Below are 15,225 nucleotides of genomic sequence, written 5' to 3' on the forward strand. Positions count from 1 at the left end.
AACATAACCTTTATGTCATTTTCTTAGTTATTGTGTTAAAATGTTTATATTCTACTTTTAGAAAGATTCACTTGTACCCTTGTAAGATAAACCATAGAGGTGATCCCTCCAATCACCCTCCCTCTACCCATCCACCCTCCTCCCCTCCCTTTCCCCTCCCCATATTCTAAGGCTATAATTAGGTTATGACATTCCTATGAAAGCTATGAATTAGTTTCAAAATAGGGCTGTGTACATTGGATACTTTTTCTTCCATTCTTGAGATACTCTGCTAAGAAGAACATTTTCCAATTCCATCCATATAAACATGAAGGAGGTAAAGGCTCCATCTTTCTTTATGGCTGCATAGTATTCCATGGTGTACATATACCACAGTTTATTGATCCATTCATGGATGGATGGGCATTTGGGCTTCTTCCATGACCTAGCAATTATGAATTGGGCTGCAGTAAGCATTCTGATATAAATTTCTTTGTTGTAATGTGATTTTTGGTTTTCTGGATATGTATCTAATAAAGGAACTGCAGGATCAAATGGCAGGTCAATTTTTAGTTCTCTAAGTAAAATTTTTCTGTGACGACAATGTCTTCCCATGTTGCCTCAGTGATAACTTCTGGCCTCAAGCAATCCTCCTGCCTCACCCTTCCAAAGCACACGGATTATAGGCGTGAGCCACCATGCCAGCCATCTCTTGAAAATGGTAGCCCTCAGGTGAGGTGCGGTGGTTCATGCCTGTAATCTTAGCACTTTGGGAGGCTGAGGCAGGTGGATTGTATGAGCTCAGGAGTTCCTGACCAGGCTGAACAAGACCGAGACCCCCCCTATCTCTAGCTGGGCATTGTGGCAGGTGTCTGTAATCCCAGCTACTCTGGAGGGCTGAGGCAGGAGGATTACTTGAACCCAAGAGCTTGAGGTTGCTGTGAACTATGATGCCACTGCACTCTATCAAGGGTGACAAAATGAGATTCTGTCTCCAAAAGAAAAAAAGAAAATTATAGCCCTCAATGTCTGTATAATTCAGTTCTCCCTGGGATCTGTCTTGCCCTGATAAGTTTCTTATTTCCTTTGTTCAGTCTGAGCAGTTTAATAACGTAGAGTAATATGGAAAGATTAAATTTATAATAGAAAGGGATGACTTCAAAACAATATCTAGAGATTAAATGTTTCTTTGTCTTACTAGAATCAAATCACAGGTTTTCTTTCTATCTTTCTATAGATACAGGTAGAATAAGATTCTCATGGTACCTCCTGGTTTATTATCCTCTTTTGCTAAAGGAGATGTTTTTTAGCCAAGAGTTTCTGAGTAAAGGAGCTTCTCCTACTAATTTTTCGCTTCTGTTTTATTCTTTTAAAAACTTGTCAATCTATGCAGCATTTCTTGTTTGCCTAGATCATAGCCCCTCATAAATGAAGGCTCTTTAAGTCTTAAGTATAATTATTAAAGTAGTTTTCCCCTTTATGTGTCTGGCAGTTGGCTCCTTTTATGCAACCTATTAATCAGATGTATGAGTAATTCAGCCATGTAAATTCTACTGTAACTTGAATATGGCATAATTTGGTTTTTCTACATGAAAAGTGCTGTCATGGAATCTTGTACAGATTATCGGAAGTAAAATAAAGTTCATTTTGGTATACAATAAAGAAAGAAAAAATAATATTATGATAATGATTACTGAAATCTGCAGATAAACACTAAATTAATTCTTGCTCAGTTCTGTTAACTTCTCAGAAGATGCTTTTCTTCATCAAGAAAGTTGTAGTTGTTCCCCTGCAGTTATTGTCAACAAAAATAAAAAGTCACAAGAGGAAAACAGTAGCCATTTTTTAATTGGAGAATCTTTAAAAGGATAAAATCTAAGAGAAAGAGAGAGTGTGTGTGTGTGTATGTGTTAGAGGTAATCAAAGTGGTGGGTTTGGGATAATTACTTTCCTAAGTGCTGACTGTCCTTGTATGCCTGCCTTGGTAGCAAGTGCCAGCCATACTGACTCCTATCACTTACCAGACTTAATCTGGGAGGAACAATTTTTTAAGGCATATTACATTTCTTTTTTTTTTTTTTCTCTTATTGACCTGACCTATTTTCTTAATACCTCCACTGATCATTTTACTTACTGTTTTTAATACATTAGCATAGCAGAACTTCAGGAGTCTTAGGTTTTTCCCATTTGGCTGAGACCCATGTTTTACTCAAGTCTAATACTCTTTGTAAGAAACTGATAAAATTAAGTATACTTATAATCATTGCACCTCAAGATAGACACAGGCCAAGGAAAGGCAGCTAAAATATTGAAGGGGTTGTATGGTTATATTCATACAATTATGGTCACATTACTGTCAGTCAGTTTGGATTAGGAATGTAAGGCCAGGACCCACAGATGAGTAGAGCATCATAACAGCCTTCAAGGGGTATTTACTGGCAGCCACTATGTTTTTTCCAAGCAGTAGTATACTGGCCTGAAATATCAGTTATGGACACACCTAAGCTCTATTTATTACTGCATTATATCAAGGTCTTTTGTTTATTTCTACATCTCTTTCACCAAAAAGATAACACAAACGTAGAATTCATAGAACTATCAAGAGAAATTTTAGTTTACCCATAGGAGTACTTGCAACAAAGCCTGAAGCATTTCTCAGAGGATCTCCTAACCCTCTACAGGTCTTCAAAAGGCAGGATTAGCCCAGGGCCAGTCACAGTGGTTCTTGCCTATAATCCTAACACTCTGGGAGGCTAAAGTAGGTGGATTGCTTGAGCTCAGGAGTTTGAGACCAGCCTGAGCAAGAGCAAGACTCAGTCTCTTAGAAAATAGAAAAATTAGGGTCAGGTGTGGTGGCTCATACCTATAATCCTAGCACTCTGGGAGGCTGAAGAGGGTGGATTGTCTGAGCTCAGGATTTCGAGATCAGCCTGAGCAAGAGTGAGCACCTGTGGTCCCAGCTACTCAGGAGGCTGAGGCAGGAGTATCCCTTGAACCCAAGGGTTTGAGGTTGCTGTGAGCAAGACTATTGCCATGGCATTCCAGTCTGAGCAACAGAGTGAGACTCTGTCTCAACAAAAAGGCAGGATTAGCCCAGTTAAACTGGTCACTTGATCATGTGGACATAGCCCATAAGCATGATTTCCTGTTTATGATAGTGTACTGTCTTTGACCTTGAATTTCCTATATCTGTGCTTGCCAAAAACTTGTAAGTCACCAAGCATAAGCAATGACTGCAGAGAGCAGACGAGCAACTAGATAGATTTCTCTTTGTTCAATGTTTTTACAAATCTAAAAAGGAACATGACCCTAATCGTTTTAGGAATAAGAACTTTCTTCCTTATCATGGAAGTCAGGAAAGATTGTAGGCAGTCTCCAGAAGAATTATTAGACTCCATCTGTCTGAGCTGAAGAAGAGACATGATATAGCAGATGTATGACCACTTCTGTGTAGTCTTCTTGTGCAATCTAATCTCCATGGTCCTCTTGGATTATTGTTTTTTAATCCATCATTATGCAATACCATGAAAATAAAAGAGAATTTGAAGTTTAGACTAAATCTATTAGGAAAAATGTCAATGCTAAGACTTAGAATGAGCATCAGAATTTAGCCTTTTTGATAATTTCCTAACTTATATCTCCATAAATTTGTGTTTAGTTTGCCAAAGATAATAGATTTTGCAGAGTCTGGCCCTCTAGTTAAGCTTTATTTTGTGTATGTGCTGGGGGGTGACAAGGCAGGAATAGGGAAAACTTCCTTTTTGATAATCTTCATAGGTAGCTTATGACAGATCCTTGAATACAAGAAAGCTTTGAAAGCTATTTGGGTAAATATTATGCCCTACCTAATCTATGGGGGAAGAGGGAAGCAGAAAGAAATGCAAAGCTCTTTGACATTCAGTGTAGACTGTGCCACTCCCAATATTTAATAGTGTTCAGGGCAATAAAAACAAGTTGGCATATAGCCAATTTGAGGAACCTAACTGAAGATAAAGATCTCCTAGAAACTGAATAGTGTAGAACTCTGAGAAAGAAACTTCTCTCCTTAACTATTTTATATGAACTAAGTTCCACATAAACTTATGCTTAATTTTTTAGTAGTAAGTTTCTAGACCAGCGATTCTCAACCTGTGGGTTGTGACCCCTTTGTAACAATGAAAATATACCCTGCATATCAGATATTTACATTACAATTCATAACAGTAGCAAAATTACAGTTATGAAGTAGCAACAAAAATAATTTTATGGTGGGGGGTCACCACAACATGAGAACTGTTATTGAAGGGTCACAGCAGGGAGGCGCCTGTAGCTCACAGGAGTAGAGCACCAGCCCCATATGCCGGAGATGGCAGGTTCAAACCCAGCTCTGGCCAAAAACTGCAAAAAAAAAAAAGGCAGGGGTCATGGCATTAGGAAGATTGAGAACCACTGTTCTAGAGTATTTCTAGATCTTTAAGTACCCAAGAAGTTTTCTGTGCTAGAAGGAGCTCTTAATGAACTATCCACATAAGTGTTGAAAGCCACTTTATGATTTCAGTGGGGAGACAGGAAAGGCAGAAAGGGACTTAAAAATGGTCTTGCTAGAATATTTTGTGGGAGAGAAACTAACAAACAAAAGCTATTATAATATTTTGATTAATGTCTTTTCCCACAGTTGACTGATTGGATTTTCTCTATTAAAATTTGTCAGGCACTTTGCTAGATGCTTTATGTATACATCTCATTTAATCCTCCCAGCAGCCCTCAATTTTTTTTTTCTTAGGACAGAGTCTCACTTTGACACCCTTGGAAGAGTGCTGTGGCATCATAGCTCACAGCAACCTCAAACTCTCTTGGGCTCAAGTGATCCTCTCATCTCAGCCTCTCTAGTAGCTGGGACTATCGACACCCACCACCATACCTGGCTATTTTTAGAGGCGGGGTCTCGCTCTTGCTTGAGCTCAAGCAATCCACCTGCCTCAGCCTCCCAGAGTACTGGGATTTACAGGCATGAGCCACTGCGCCCAGCCTTGTCCTCCAAGTTCTACAAGCTGAAAACCAGCTCTAGAAAGATTAGGTAAATTTCGTAGGTCATGTAATCAGATCGCCTTCCATATTCTTCGACAAGTATTTTCCAGTTATGTAGTTAAGTTCTGTCATTCCGTTATCTAATGTAAATGTGATTGTCTGGTATTTATTTCTCTTGAATTCTATTAAAGAAAACCAGCTTACCTGGATCAGCAAAAATGTGAATGAAAGTACAGTATGGTATTTCTAATCTTTTTACCTAGATATAAATTCAATGTGGCAAATAAAATATTGAAGGTAGATTTTATCAGAGATTGAAAGAAATCCTGGTCTGGTGTGGTGGCTCAGGCCCGTAATCCTAGCACTCTGGGAGGTCAAGGCAGAAGGATCACTTGAGCTCAGGAGTTTGAACCAGCCTGAGCAAGAGTGAGACCCTCATCGCCACTAAAAATAGAAAAATCAGCTGGATGTTGTGGCGGGCACATGTAGTCCAGCCATTCAGGAAGCTGAGGCAGGAAGATCACTTGAACCCAGGAATTTGAAGTTGCCGTGAGCTAGGCTGATGCCATGGCACTCTAGCCTAGGCAATAGAGTGAGACTCTGTCTCAAAAAAAAAAAAAAAGAAAGAAAGAAAGAAAAGAAAAGAAAATTAGGAATCCTAAGGGGTTTTGGTTGTTTTTCTGTTCTATCCCTGAGTTAAATATTCAGATTTTTTGGTTGATATTTGAAAATGAGGTAAAATCTGGTGGGATCTTTAAGAGGCATTTGGGTCATGAGGGATCTGCCCTCATGAATAAATTAACGTCCACTCTCAGGAGTTCCCACAAGATTGGCTTGTTACAAAGTGAGCTTAGCTATATCTCTTTGCACTTGCCCGCTTACCTTTCTGCATCTCTGCTAGACGCTGAGCAGATGCTGGCACCATGTCCTTTTCTTTATAAATGACCCAGCCTCAGGTATTCTATTATAACAATACTAAACAGACAAAAACAACATTCTTCTTTATAAATAATTCATAAATTTGATGGAATGACAGAATAATGATAAGAAGAAAAGTGAATAGCAGAGGTTTAAAACAAGAAGAGGAGTTTTAGCCTGGAACTAACATATGCACATAGATTGTCCTAAAATCAGAAACCCAGTGACTCGAGAAATACCATTTTACAACAGTTTTGCTGAAGTTTCATCTGTTACTCCTCGTTACTAACTTTTCTGAAAAGTTCCATTAATTTTAATTGCTTTACAAATCAAGAACCTCAATTCCATTCAAGTACAGTACAGCTACATTATGACCTTGAACCCAGTTCAAAGTGAGAGGGGAGCTCAATTGGAGAAAACACTTCTTAGAGAGCAAGTAGTTAAAGTTGGCTGTGGAGGCTGGGTGCCTGTACCTCAAGAGGCTGGGGCACCAGCCCACATACACCGGAGCTGGCGGGTTCAAATCCAGGCTGGGTCTGCCAAACAACAATGAGAACTACAACCAAAAGATGGCCGGGCATTGTGGTGGGCGCCTGTAGTCCCAGCTACTTGGGAGGCTGAGGCAAGAGAATCGCTTAAGCCCAAGAGTTTGAGGTTGCTATGAGCTGTGACGCCATGGCAGGGCGACAGCTTGAGACTCTGTCTCAAAAAAAAAAAAGTTGGCTATGGAGTTTAAGGAAACTTGAGTAAACCAAAGAACAGCACAGCTCATGATTTACCATGAAGTGAAACCACTCTCTTCACATTACAAATCAAGAGGGTAAATGTTATTGCTGTATCCCTGGATTTTGACTTATTCTTGCCTCACTACCCATTTTTATTCTGGAAGAAGCTAAGCTTGAGTTATCTTAGATTAAAACTATTGAAGGAAATAGACTAAAACCAATCAATGCCAGTTTATCTCCTGTAAGTGGAATTTCTAATCTAGAGAGATAGATTAGGTGTGTTAAATTTCTTTAGAAGATGAGTCATCCAAATGCAGATGGTGTATCACTGAAAAGTCAAATGGGAAGAGAAAAACATCACTTTTATTATGCTTTAATAATTTCTAAGATTTTCCTTTTTGCTGTCATTAAAGTCTGGTATATCCCTCTGGGATTTTTTTTTTTTTTAAAGATTATGGCTTTTAATGAGCATAAAGACTCTTTTTCCCCCAACTGTAGTTGATAGATACATAAAAAGAATCCACTAATTCCTCCCCCTCTGCACACACCCCAACTTCCTACTCTGGTACCCTACCTCCAGCTACAGCCGTTACTGCTCCTTGGTTTATATCCCAGACTGACTTTTGCAGTAAGGCAGTGAATACAAGGCTGAATATGCACTTGTCTGGACTTAATTTAATATAGAAGATTCAATTTATACCTTAATTTTCATGTCCTTCACTGTGACATCCTCATAGGACTTAAATTGTATCCAAAGTCTGAGCACACTACTAGCCTAGGGCCATAATAGACCTTTCTTCAAATTTAAATTAGTTGAAAGCTGGCTATCCTGTATGTGAAAATGTAATCTGAATATCCTGGGTAAATAGGATAGGGACCGCCATCCGAATGACATGAATTATCAGAAGTACTTGCTTTTTATCTACTGACATTTATGATTAGAAAGCCTTCAAGCAGTTAAATTTCATTAATGGCATCCATTTGTACAGTATTACAAATTGTTCCCTGCAACTCAACAAAGCTGTGTTTCTTTTCCTTATCTTATATATAAAGTTGAGCATATGTTAAGTATGTCTGTTAAAGGAACAATTCTGCAGAATAAGGAAGGGTTACGGGTCTAAAACCCTAAATGCAAATCCTTTCTACTACAGTCTCCAAAGGTGATCTGTACTAGCACAAATTACTTCTCTCTTCATCTGTAGATTATGAAAACTAATTCTGAGTAAAGATGCTAAGAGAGCATTAATTTATTGGATGGATTTCATATAGACAAAGTACTTACCAAGAAACAAGGTTTTTATATCCTTAAGTTATCATATGTAATTTCTTTCTCTTAAAAGAATCTTCTGCTGACATTCAACTTTACCTGGAAAAATGAATCATTCTCATCATCACATGACAACTACAGCCTCACACTCCCATGGTGGAGGAGACAGCAACATGATGATGATGGTGAGTACAACACAGGCCCTTTCTCACTCACTTGGGTAATAGAAATAATGGAGTTTTAAGCTAGGCATGGTGGCTCCTGACTGTAATCTCAGTAATTTGCGAAGCAGAGGTGAGAAGATCACTTGAGCCTGGAGTTTGAGACTAAGTTGGCCAACAGAGCAAAACCCTGTCTCTTAAAAAAAAAGTTCAAAGTTAACCTGCCGTGGTGGTACATGCCTGTAGTCCTAGCTTCATGGGAGGCTGAGGTGGGAAGATCACTTGAACACAGGATTTTGAGGTGACAATGGATCATGGCACTGCATGTCAGCCTGGGTGACACAGCCAGACCCTGTCTCTAAAAGAATGAATGGAATATGGAATTTTAGTATTAGAAGATTATTATCTTTAAAAATCAGTTTACCAAAAAAAAAAGAAGAAGAAGAAAATCATGGGGCGGTACCTGTGGCTCAGCTGGTAGGGTACTGGTCCCATATACAAAGGGTGGTGGGTTCAAACCCAGCCCTGGCCAAACTGCAACAATAAAATAGCTGGGTGTTGTGGCAGGCGCCTATAGTCAGGAGGCGAGGCAAGAGAATCACCTAAGCTTAGGAGTTGGAGGTTATTGTGAGCTGTGTGACACCACGACAGTATTCTATGGAGGGCAATAAAGTGAGACTCTGTCTCTTAAAAAAAAAAAAAAGAAAAAATCAGTTTACCAATGGAGGAAACTAAAGTGAGACTCTGTCTCTTAAAAAAAAAAAAAAGAAAAAATCAGTTTACCAATGGAGGAAACTAAAGTAGACCCAAATGAGTCAGGTGATTTGGGTAGGATCATACACCAAGTTATTTATATTCACACCAGAACCAGGATTCTAGGGTTTTTTCTTCTACAGCCCCTTCTTTTAAAATGACTCTTTTCTATATTAAGTTCTAGTCTTTTTTTTTTTTTGGAGACATCAAGTTTGAAGCTGTCACCCTGGGTAGAGTGCCGTGGCATCATAGCTCACAGCAACCTCCAACTTGGGTTCAAGTGATCCTCTTGCCTCAGTTTTTTCTATTTTTAGTAGCGACAGGGATCTTGATTTTGCTCAGGCTGGTCTCAAACTCGTGAGCTCAAGCAATCCACCCGCCTTGGCCTCCCAGAGTGCTAGGATTCCAGGTGTGAGCCACTGTGCCTGGCTGAGTTCTGGTCTTTATGCTTTGTGTAAAAAGGAGAAAAAGACAAAAATTGATGGGAGTCCAGGAGAACATCATGCTTGGTACTGTAGTAGTGATACTAAAGTGAAGGTGAAAGCCTTCCCCTTCAGTGAATATCTTTTCTTAGTATCCAGACCTGCGACTTTTAAATATTCTAAGCTTTTTTGCCTGAAATTCTCACTTAGGCTTTTCATTCATTTCTAATTGACTTTTGGTTTTCTGGCAGCCTATGACCTTCTACTTTGGCTTTAAAAATGTGGAACTATTGTTTTCCGGTTTGGTGATCAATACAGCTGGAGGTGAGTAGCCATCAAGTAGTATTTGAAGGTGACAGTCACGTGGGAGATAGTAACAAAGAATTTGGAAACCTTGCACCTCTTTCTGTTCTAGTTACTGAATCAATATGGACATGCTTGGTTCCATTTTCTACCCAGACAGTGAATACTTTTCTTGGTCCTCTGGTAAACCTCCCTTAAATAACATGTATGGTTGGAACTCTGAAAAATAATTATTTTTATTATTTTATTATAATAATAAAAAAATAAAGATACCAGATAGAAGTCTTTTGCAATCCATTTCCTTTCATCTTATTTCAAAGTATTCCCTTGTTTGATAAGTTATTGGTCTTAAACAAAACACTATAGTCAAGTTCAGATGCCACAAAATAACCCTAGGTTAAAAACTATTGATCTGGTACAATCCTTCTCTTTTATAGATAAATTGAGCCTCAAATTGTAAAATGGCTTGCCATCAGTCACAAAGAATTAGTATGCCGTAGGTAGGACCCAGACCTTCTAGAACTGCCTGGAACAGTCTACCAAACCATGGCCCACATCCTTCCCAATTCTTGGTGTGGCCCTCTTAGAGTCACTCCTAGTTTTAAGTTAACTGATTGCCCATCTCTTTGTGTCTATTATCCTGTATTGGTATACTTTAAATTCCAGTTGCATAAGCTCTAATAGCCAGTTGGACTGCTTTAGGTATCAGGCATATATTTAGAGTGACAAAGTTAGTTTTGAGAAAAAGGAGAGCATTTAGATAGGTAGTATGTTAAATTAGCAATTTGAATACATTTATGTTATTACCAATACTTCACAGTATGAAAGACTCAGAATTGAAATACCTATTCAAGAAATGTAGTCAACACTTAGCAAAACTAAGTTTTTTTAATCCCCCTTTTACCCTGTTCTACTTTGCTTCAACATAACAAAGCTAGTTAACTTCAAGTGGTCAGACCAAAATATTCTTGTTGTCCAGATGATTTTTCTTACCTTAATCAGAAAGTAAATATGTGTCTTTCTAGCTAGAGAGTGCATTGGCTATGATTTTGCATCTTTGACAGCACACTATTTTTTCTTCCTTATTTAGAAATGGCTGGAGCTTTTGTGGCAGTGTTTTTACTAGCAATGTTCTATGAAGGACTCAAGATAGCCCGAGAGAGACTGCTGCGTAAGTCACAAGTCAGCATTCGCTACAATTCCATGCCTGTCCCAGGACCAAATGGAACCATCCTTATGGAGACCCACAAAACTGTTGGGTAAGAAGATAGAACAGATCCAGATGAAATTCTAGAGAATTAAGAGTGATAGGAACTCTTCTGCAAATGTGAATGTTTGTTCTGAGTTACAAGTATTGGTCACCTTGGAAGAAGGTAAATAAGGAATCTGAATTTTAAAGTACTTGCCAAATAATAATGGACAAGTTAAGAAATTCAGGTCAAGGTATAAAAGAATGGCAGAATGCAATGGATTCCTTTCTATAAAGAGTTATACCTAGTTAGTTCTATCCTTATTTTGTTTACAATATAAGACTGTACAGATTTCTGTGTTCTAAGAAAATATTTGGATGATTATTGGTTTTTCCCATAGATAGGCAAATGCCTTTTGAGATTCAGTTTTAATTAAAATGTAGATCTCAAAACTAGATTGGACCTTAAGAAATCCTGTAGATTTCTTAGTATCCTGCTTTCAAACAAACAATATTATTTATTCCCATTGTTCTGATGAGCTTACTGAGGCTCCAAAAGATCATGACCTACCTGGGGATGAGTAGCCAGGTCTCCTGGTCCCTAATTAATTTGTGCTACACTACCCAATCCTCAATTCTACCTACATTTTCATGAAATGTGAATTTTGCAAAGGTATAAGCCCTAAAAATGCTCAGGTAAATAAGTCTGGGAGGGTTTAGGGCTTCTCTTTCTAGATTTGAGGAGATGATAAGTTGGGATTACTCCTTGTCTTTTCTCCTCCTCCTGAAGACGATTCCTCTTACTGGCACATAACCCTGTCTGGTCAGTGCTTATAAACCTGACAGCCCCATGGTGTTTTATTTCCAGGGACCAATAAACAATATACATACACACAAATACCCATCAAATTGCCAGGGTGGCTTCAAGGCAGTCCAGTTCCAGCTGAGCTTGTGGCTACAGCTGTTTCCCCTTTCTCCTAGTCTACAGAGTTCCTGGAGTCCCTAACTGTTATGTCCCTGTTTATTCTTCAGGCAGCAGATGCTGAGCTTTCCACACCTCCTGCAAACCGTGCTGCATATCATCCAGGTGGTCGTCAGCTACTTCCTCATGCTCATCTTCATGACCTACAATGGCTACCTCTGCATTGCCGTAGCAGCAGGGGCTGGTACAGGATACTTTCTCTTCAGCTGGAAGAAGGCAGTGGTAGTGGACATCACAGAGCATTGCCATTAATGTCAAACTCCATGGCGTGGCCTTACCGATTGCAGTGGGAAGCAGTTTGAGACTAGAAGATGTGATTCCTGCTCCAATCATCCCTTCTCCTGTTTCTTTACATACACACACACACCCCTGCTCAACAGAGTTTTAGTTTACAGACCCTGATCTAAAGTACCTCCCAAACTTGTCTCTAATAAGCTGAGAATCCCATTTTTCTTGAGGAAAAGCCACCCATGAGATGTCTTTTCCTTCCCCATTGTCCTAGATCTAAGTTATATGTTCTTATCTAATCCAGGTAGCTTTCTGTTCAATGGCTTGATCATCTACTTCCTTTTTTAATCTTCCAGATTATTTTTAACAGATGAATTCAGTGGGTTTTTTCTGGGATAGTAATGGTGATGATTAACTTCAGCCAGGATTAATGGCAGCTGAGGGAAATTCTTGCCCAACTCAACCCAGAACTAAAACTCAACATTAGAAAATAAGGTCCTGTCTTTGGACTCAATGAGTGGGAAATACATTGTGCCTTTCTTTGGGTGTGATGTGTTACACCAAAATCTTTGTTGTGTGCAGAGGGGTAGTTTGAGAAAATACAGACCTAGAGCTTGGAGCGTATGTGTTCTTGGACAGCTGACTCATCAACTTGTCTTCCTACTTAACATTTTGATTAGAATGAACTTGCCAGTCCAAAAAAAAAAGACAATCATTTGAGAAAATAGAAATAGGTATTTTAAAATAAAACCATTGGCATTTTACTTAGACTACCTTGGTTTGTCCCGGCTGAAAGAAGCAAAAGAGTTTGAATGATTTTTTCCCACTGTTGTTTTCACATGTCTGCCACTTGATAGTGATTTTCAAATTTCAGCATACATCTCAATCACCTAGTGGGCTAGTTAAAACACTAGATGCTGGACCTCAACCCCACAATCCCCAAACTGGCATTTCTAAGCTCCCAGGTAATGCTCCTGCTGATGGTCAAGAGACCACACTTTTGAGAATCTGTGCTTTAAATTAAGAAAGTAACAACTGGTAAAGTGGGTTCCCTGATATCAGGCATGGGAATTTGAATTGCTGATTGGTGGTTGGTATGTCTGGGCTTCACTCATAAATCCTGCTGATCAATACTTAATCATTCCACATTTATTGAGTTCCAACTGTGTATGTGTATACCCAAGCGCACAAGCGCAAAGGGCTGAGACCAAAGTATTTTCACTAGCCTGTCTGAAATCACTAGTCCTTATTTTTAAAGACCTGTGGTTTCTTGGAAGTAGTTTGAATGTTGAGAGAGACCTTTGATCTGCAGCATAAATTTACCAGGTATGGGCCAGAAGGGCAAAAGCCAAGCTTTCTCTTTGTAGAGGCTGAGGGTGTGGTTTGCTAACGGCCAGATTCTCCTCAGCCCCAACATCCATGCCCATACCTGACAGAGCCTCGTCCTCCACATGACCATTTTTTTGTTACTCTTGGGGGCTTCATTAGATCACAAGTGGCCAAAACCTCTTTTCTCCATGAAGAATCACATTGGATTTTTATTCTGTTCCGTTGTTAGTACACACAGCAGTCCAAGCTACCTCTGTAAAGTGATTCTTCCTTGCCGATCTGTTAAATCCTTCCATCCTTGGTGCTAGATCCAGTTGTGCCTCAGGGTGGAGGACACAAAACACTGCTATCCTGTTGGCCCAAGTCATGGTTTGGAAGTTTGTACTTTCTCCATGGATTCCAGTTAAATATTGGAAAGCGAGGAATGTGTACTTGTATGGCTTTGAACCAAGAGAGGGTTATGAGCCTACTGGTCAAGGTTAAAATCCAAGAACCAGCATTTGAGCTTTGTGCTTTTCTCTCATTTCATTCCTTTGCAATGATGATAACTTAGCATGAGCAGAGTGAATGACAGGTACTGACGAGAATTCAACATTAAGGTATAAATTGCCTGTTGTTGGCTTGGCACGGTGGCTCACACTTATAATCCCAGGACTATGAGAGGCTGAGGTAAGGAACATCACTTGAGGCCAGGAGTTTGAGACCAACCTGGCAAACATAGTGAGACCCCATTTTTACAAAAAAAAAAAATTTTTAAATAGCCTGTTGTCTCAGAAGTTGAGGAATAATAAAACCATGAGAAATAAATATGAATCAATGTTTAGTAGTGATTCTGGTGCTCTCTGGAAACCTCAGTGTGAACTGCTATAGAATACTCTTCCAGGAATAGAACCTTCTCAGTAAGATAAAATCAAGGTCAATTAAGACAAAATGCTATGAATTTGAAACTCACAGACAAAAACATCAGTTTGGGGCAGATCTTCGGGTATTCAGGATAGAGATCATTTCCAGAAAAACCTGAATTTCAGGGATTCTTAGACTAGATAACCAAGGATGAAGCAAGTGAAGGAGAAAAAAGCTAAAGCTTAAATTCCATCTTTCTTGAGCTCTTAGATTGTGATAATATAATGGTATCATTGACTTTCATTTCTGTATCCCTGCTCATTTGAAATTTAATGCTAGACCTCTTTGTTCCATTTAGATTCAAGCTTCTCCTTTCCTCCTCCCCTCTGTCAGAAGACTGTAGCCCCAACCCTTTTGGCTCTTGCTCTCCTGCCCTTTTCCTCTTTCTGTCTTTCATCTCACATGTCCAGTTGATTAAATCTCCCTCATCCTCCTGAAGCAGTGGGCATCGCTATACTCTAGATATAAGTACCAACCAGAATTTCCAGAAGTTGGTATTTATAAACTGGTTGAAGACCTTATGCAAGCTTCAAGAAGCATTTGCCCACTGGAATTTCTGGAAGGCTGAGCGAAGGGAGACCTAGTACCCTCTTCAGAGCTATAGCATCTTAGGGTCTTGTCTCCAGTGTATGATGTATAATAGAGGAACATTCAGTACCCCCATTGCCCACAAACAGGGAATCCTCACTGTGTGTCCCCCTAGGGGTTAGAAATTAAGGTTTCTTCACTACTTCTATGATAGGGTAGTCTGGAATTCCCTTTCAGGCTGTGGGTACTGGTCTTGGGTTCTAGTAACAAGGGATTCCTTAAAAGGAGCTGGGCAAAAGAACAGGGGTACACTTTCATGTCATTTAATTTTGATCCCTGCCCTCTCCAGCTGCTTCTTCACAAGATACATCTAAAAATACAAAGACTGCATTTGATGTAATGCCTTAATCATCAGGTCTATAATTAATGTTGACTATTTTAGATTGTAAGCTCCTGGAGAGCAGTATTGCTGTAGTAGGAATGTTTTAACAGTGTCATGTGCAGAACAAAATAAATATTTTGATTTTGTGA

General features: G+C 39.3%; 1 protein-coding gene across 1 annotated transcript in view; it reads left to right on the forward strand.

Annotated features, from left to right (window-relative positions):
• Positions 1-12,641, forward strand: part of SLC31A1 (solute carrier family 31 member 1) — a 36,820-nt gene extending 24,179 nt beyond the window's left edge. Inside the window, exons 2-5 of the mRNA XM_003785392.3 lie at positions 7,970-8,081; positions 9,484-9,556; positions 10,626-10,794; positions 11,757-12,641. Coding sequence (XP_003785440.1) covers positions 8,004-8,081; positions 9,484-9,556; positions 10,626-10,794; positions 11,757-11,958 — 522 coding nt within the window. The 5' untranslated portion in view covers positions 7,970-8,003 and the 3' untranslated portion in view covers positions 11,959-12,641. The remainder of the gene's footprint in view (positions 1-7,969; positions 8,082-9,483; positions 9,557-10,625; positions 10,795-11,756) is intronic.
• The last annotated feature ends 2,584 nt before the right edge of the window (positions 12,642-15,225 follow it).

The sequence above is a fragment of the Otolemur garnettii genome, unplaced genomic scaffold, assembly GCF_000181295.1.
Source record: "Otolemur garnettii isolate 467f Iridium unplaced genomic scaffold, OtoGar3 scaffold00014, whole genome shotgun sequence".
Taxonomy (NCBI): domain Eukaryota; kingdom Metazoa; phylum Chordata; class Mammalia; order Primates; family Galagidae; genus Otolemur; species Otolemur garnettii.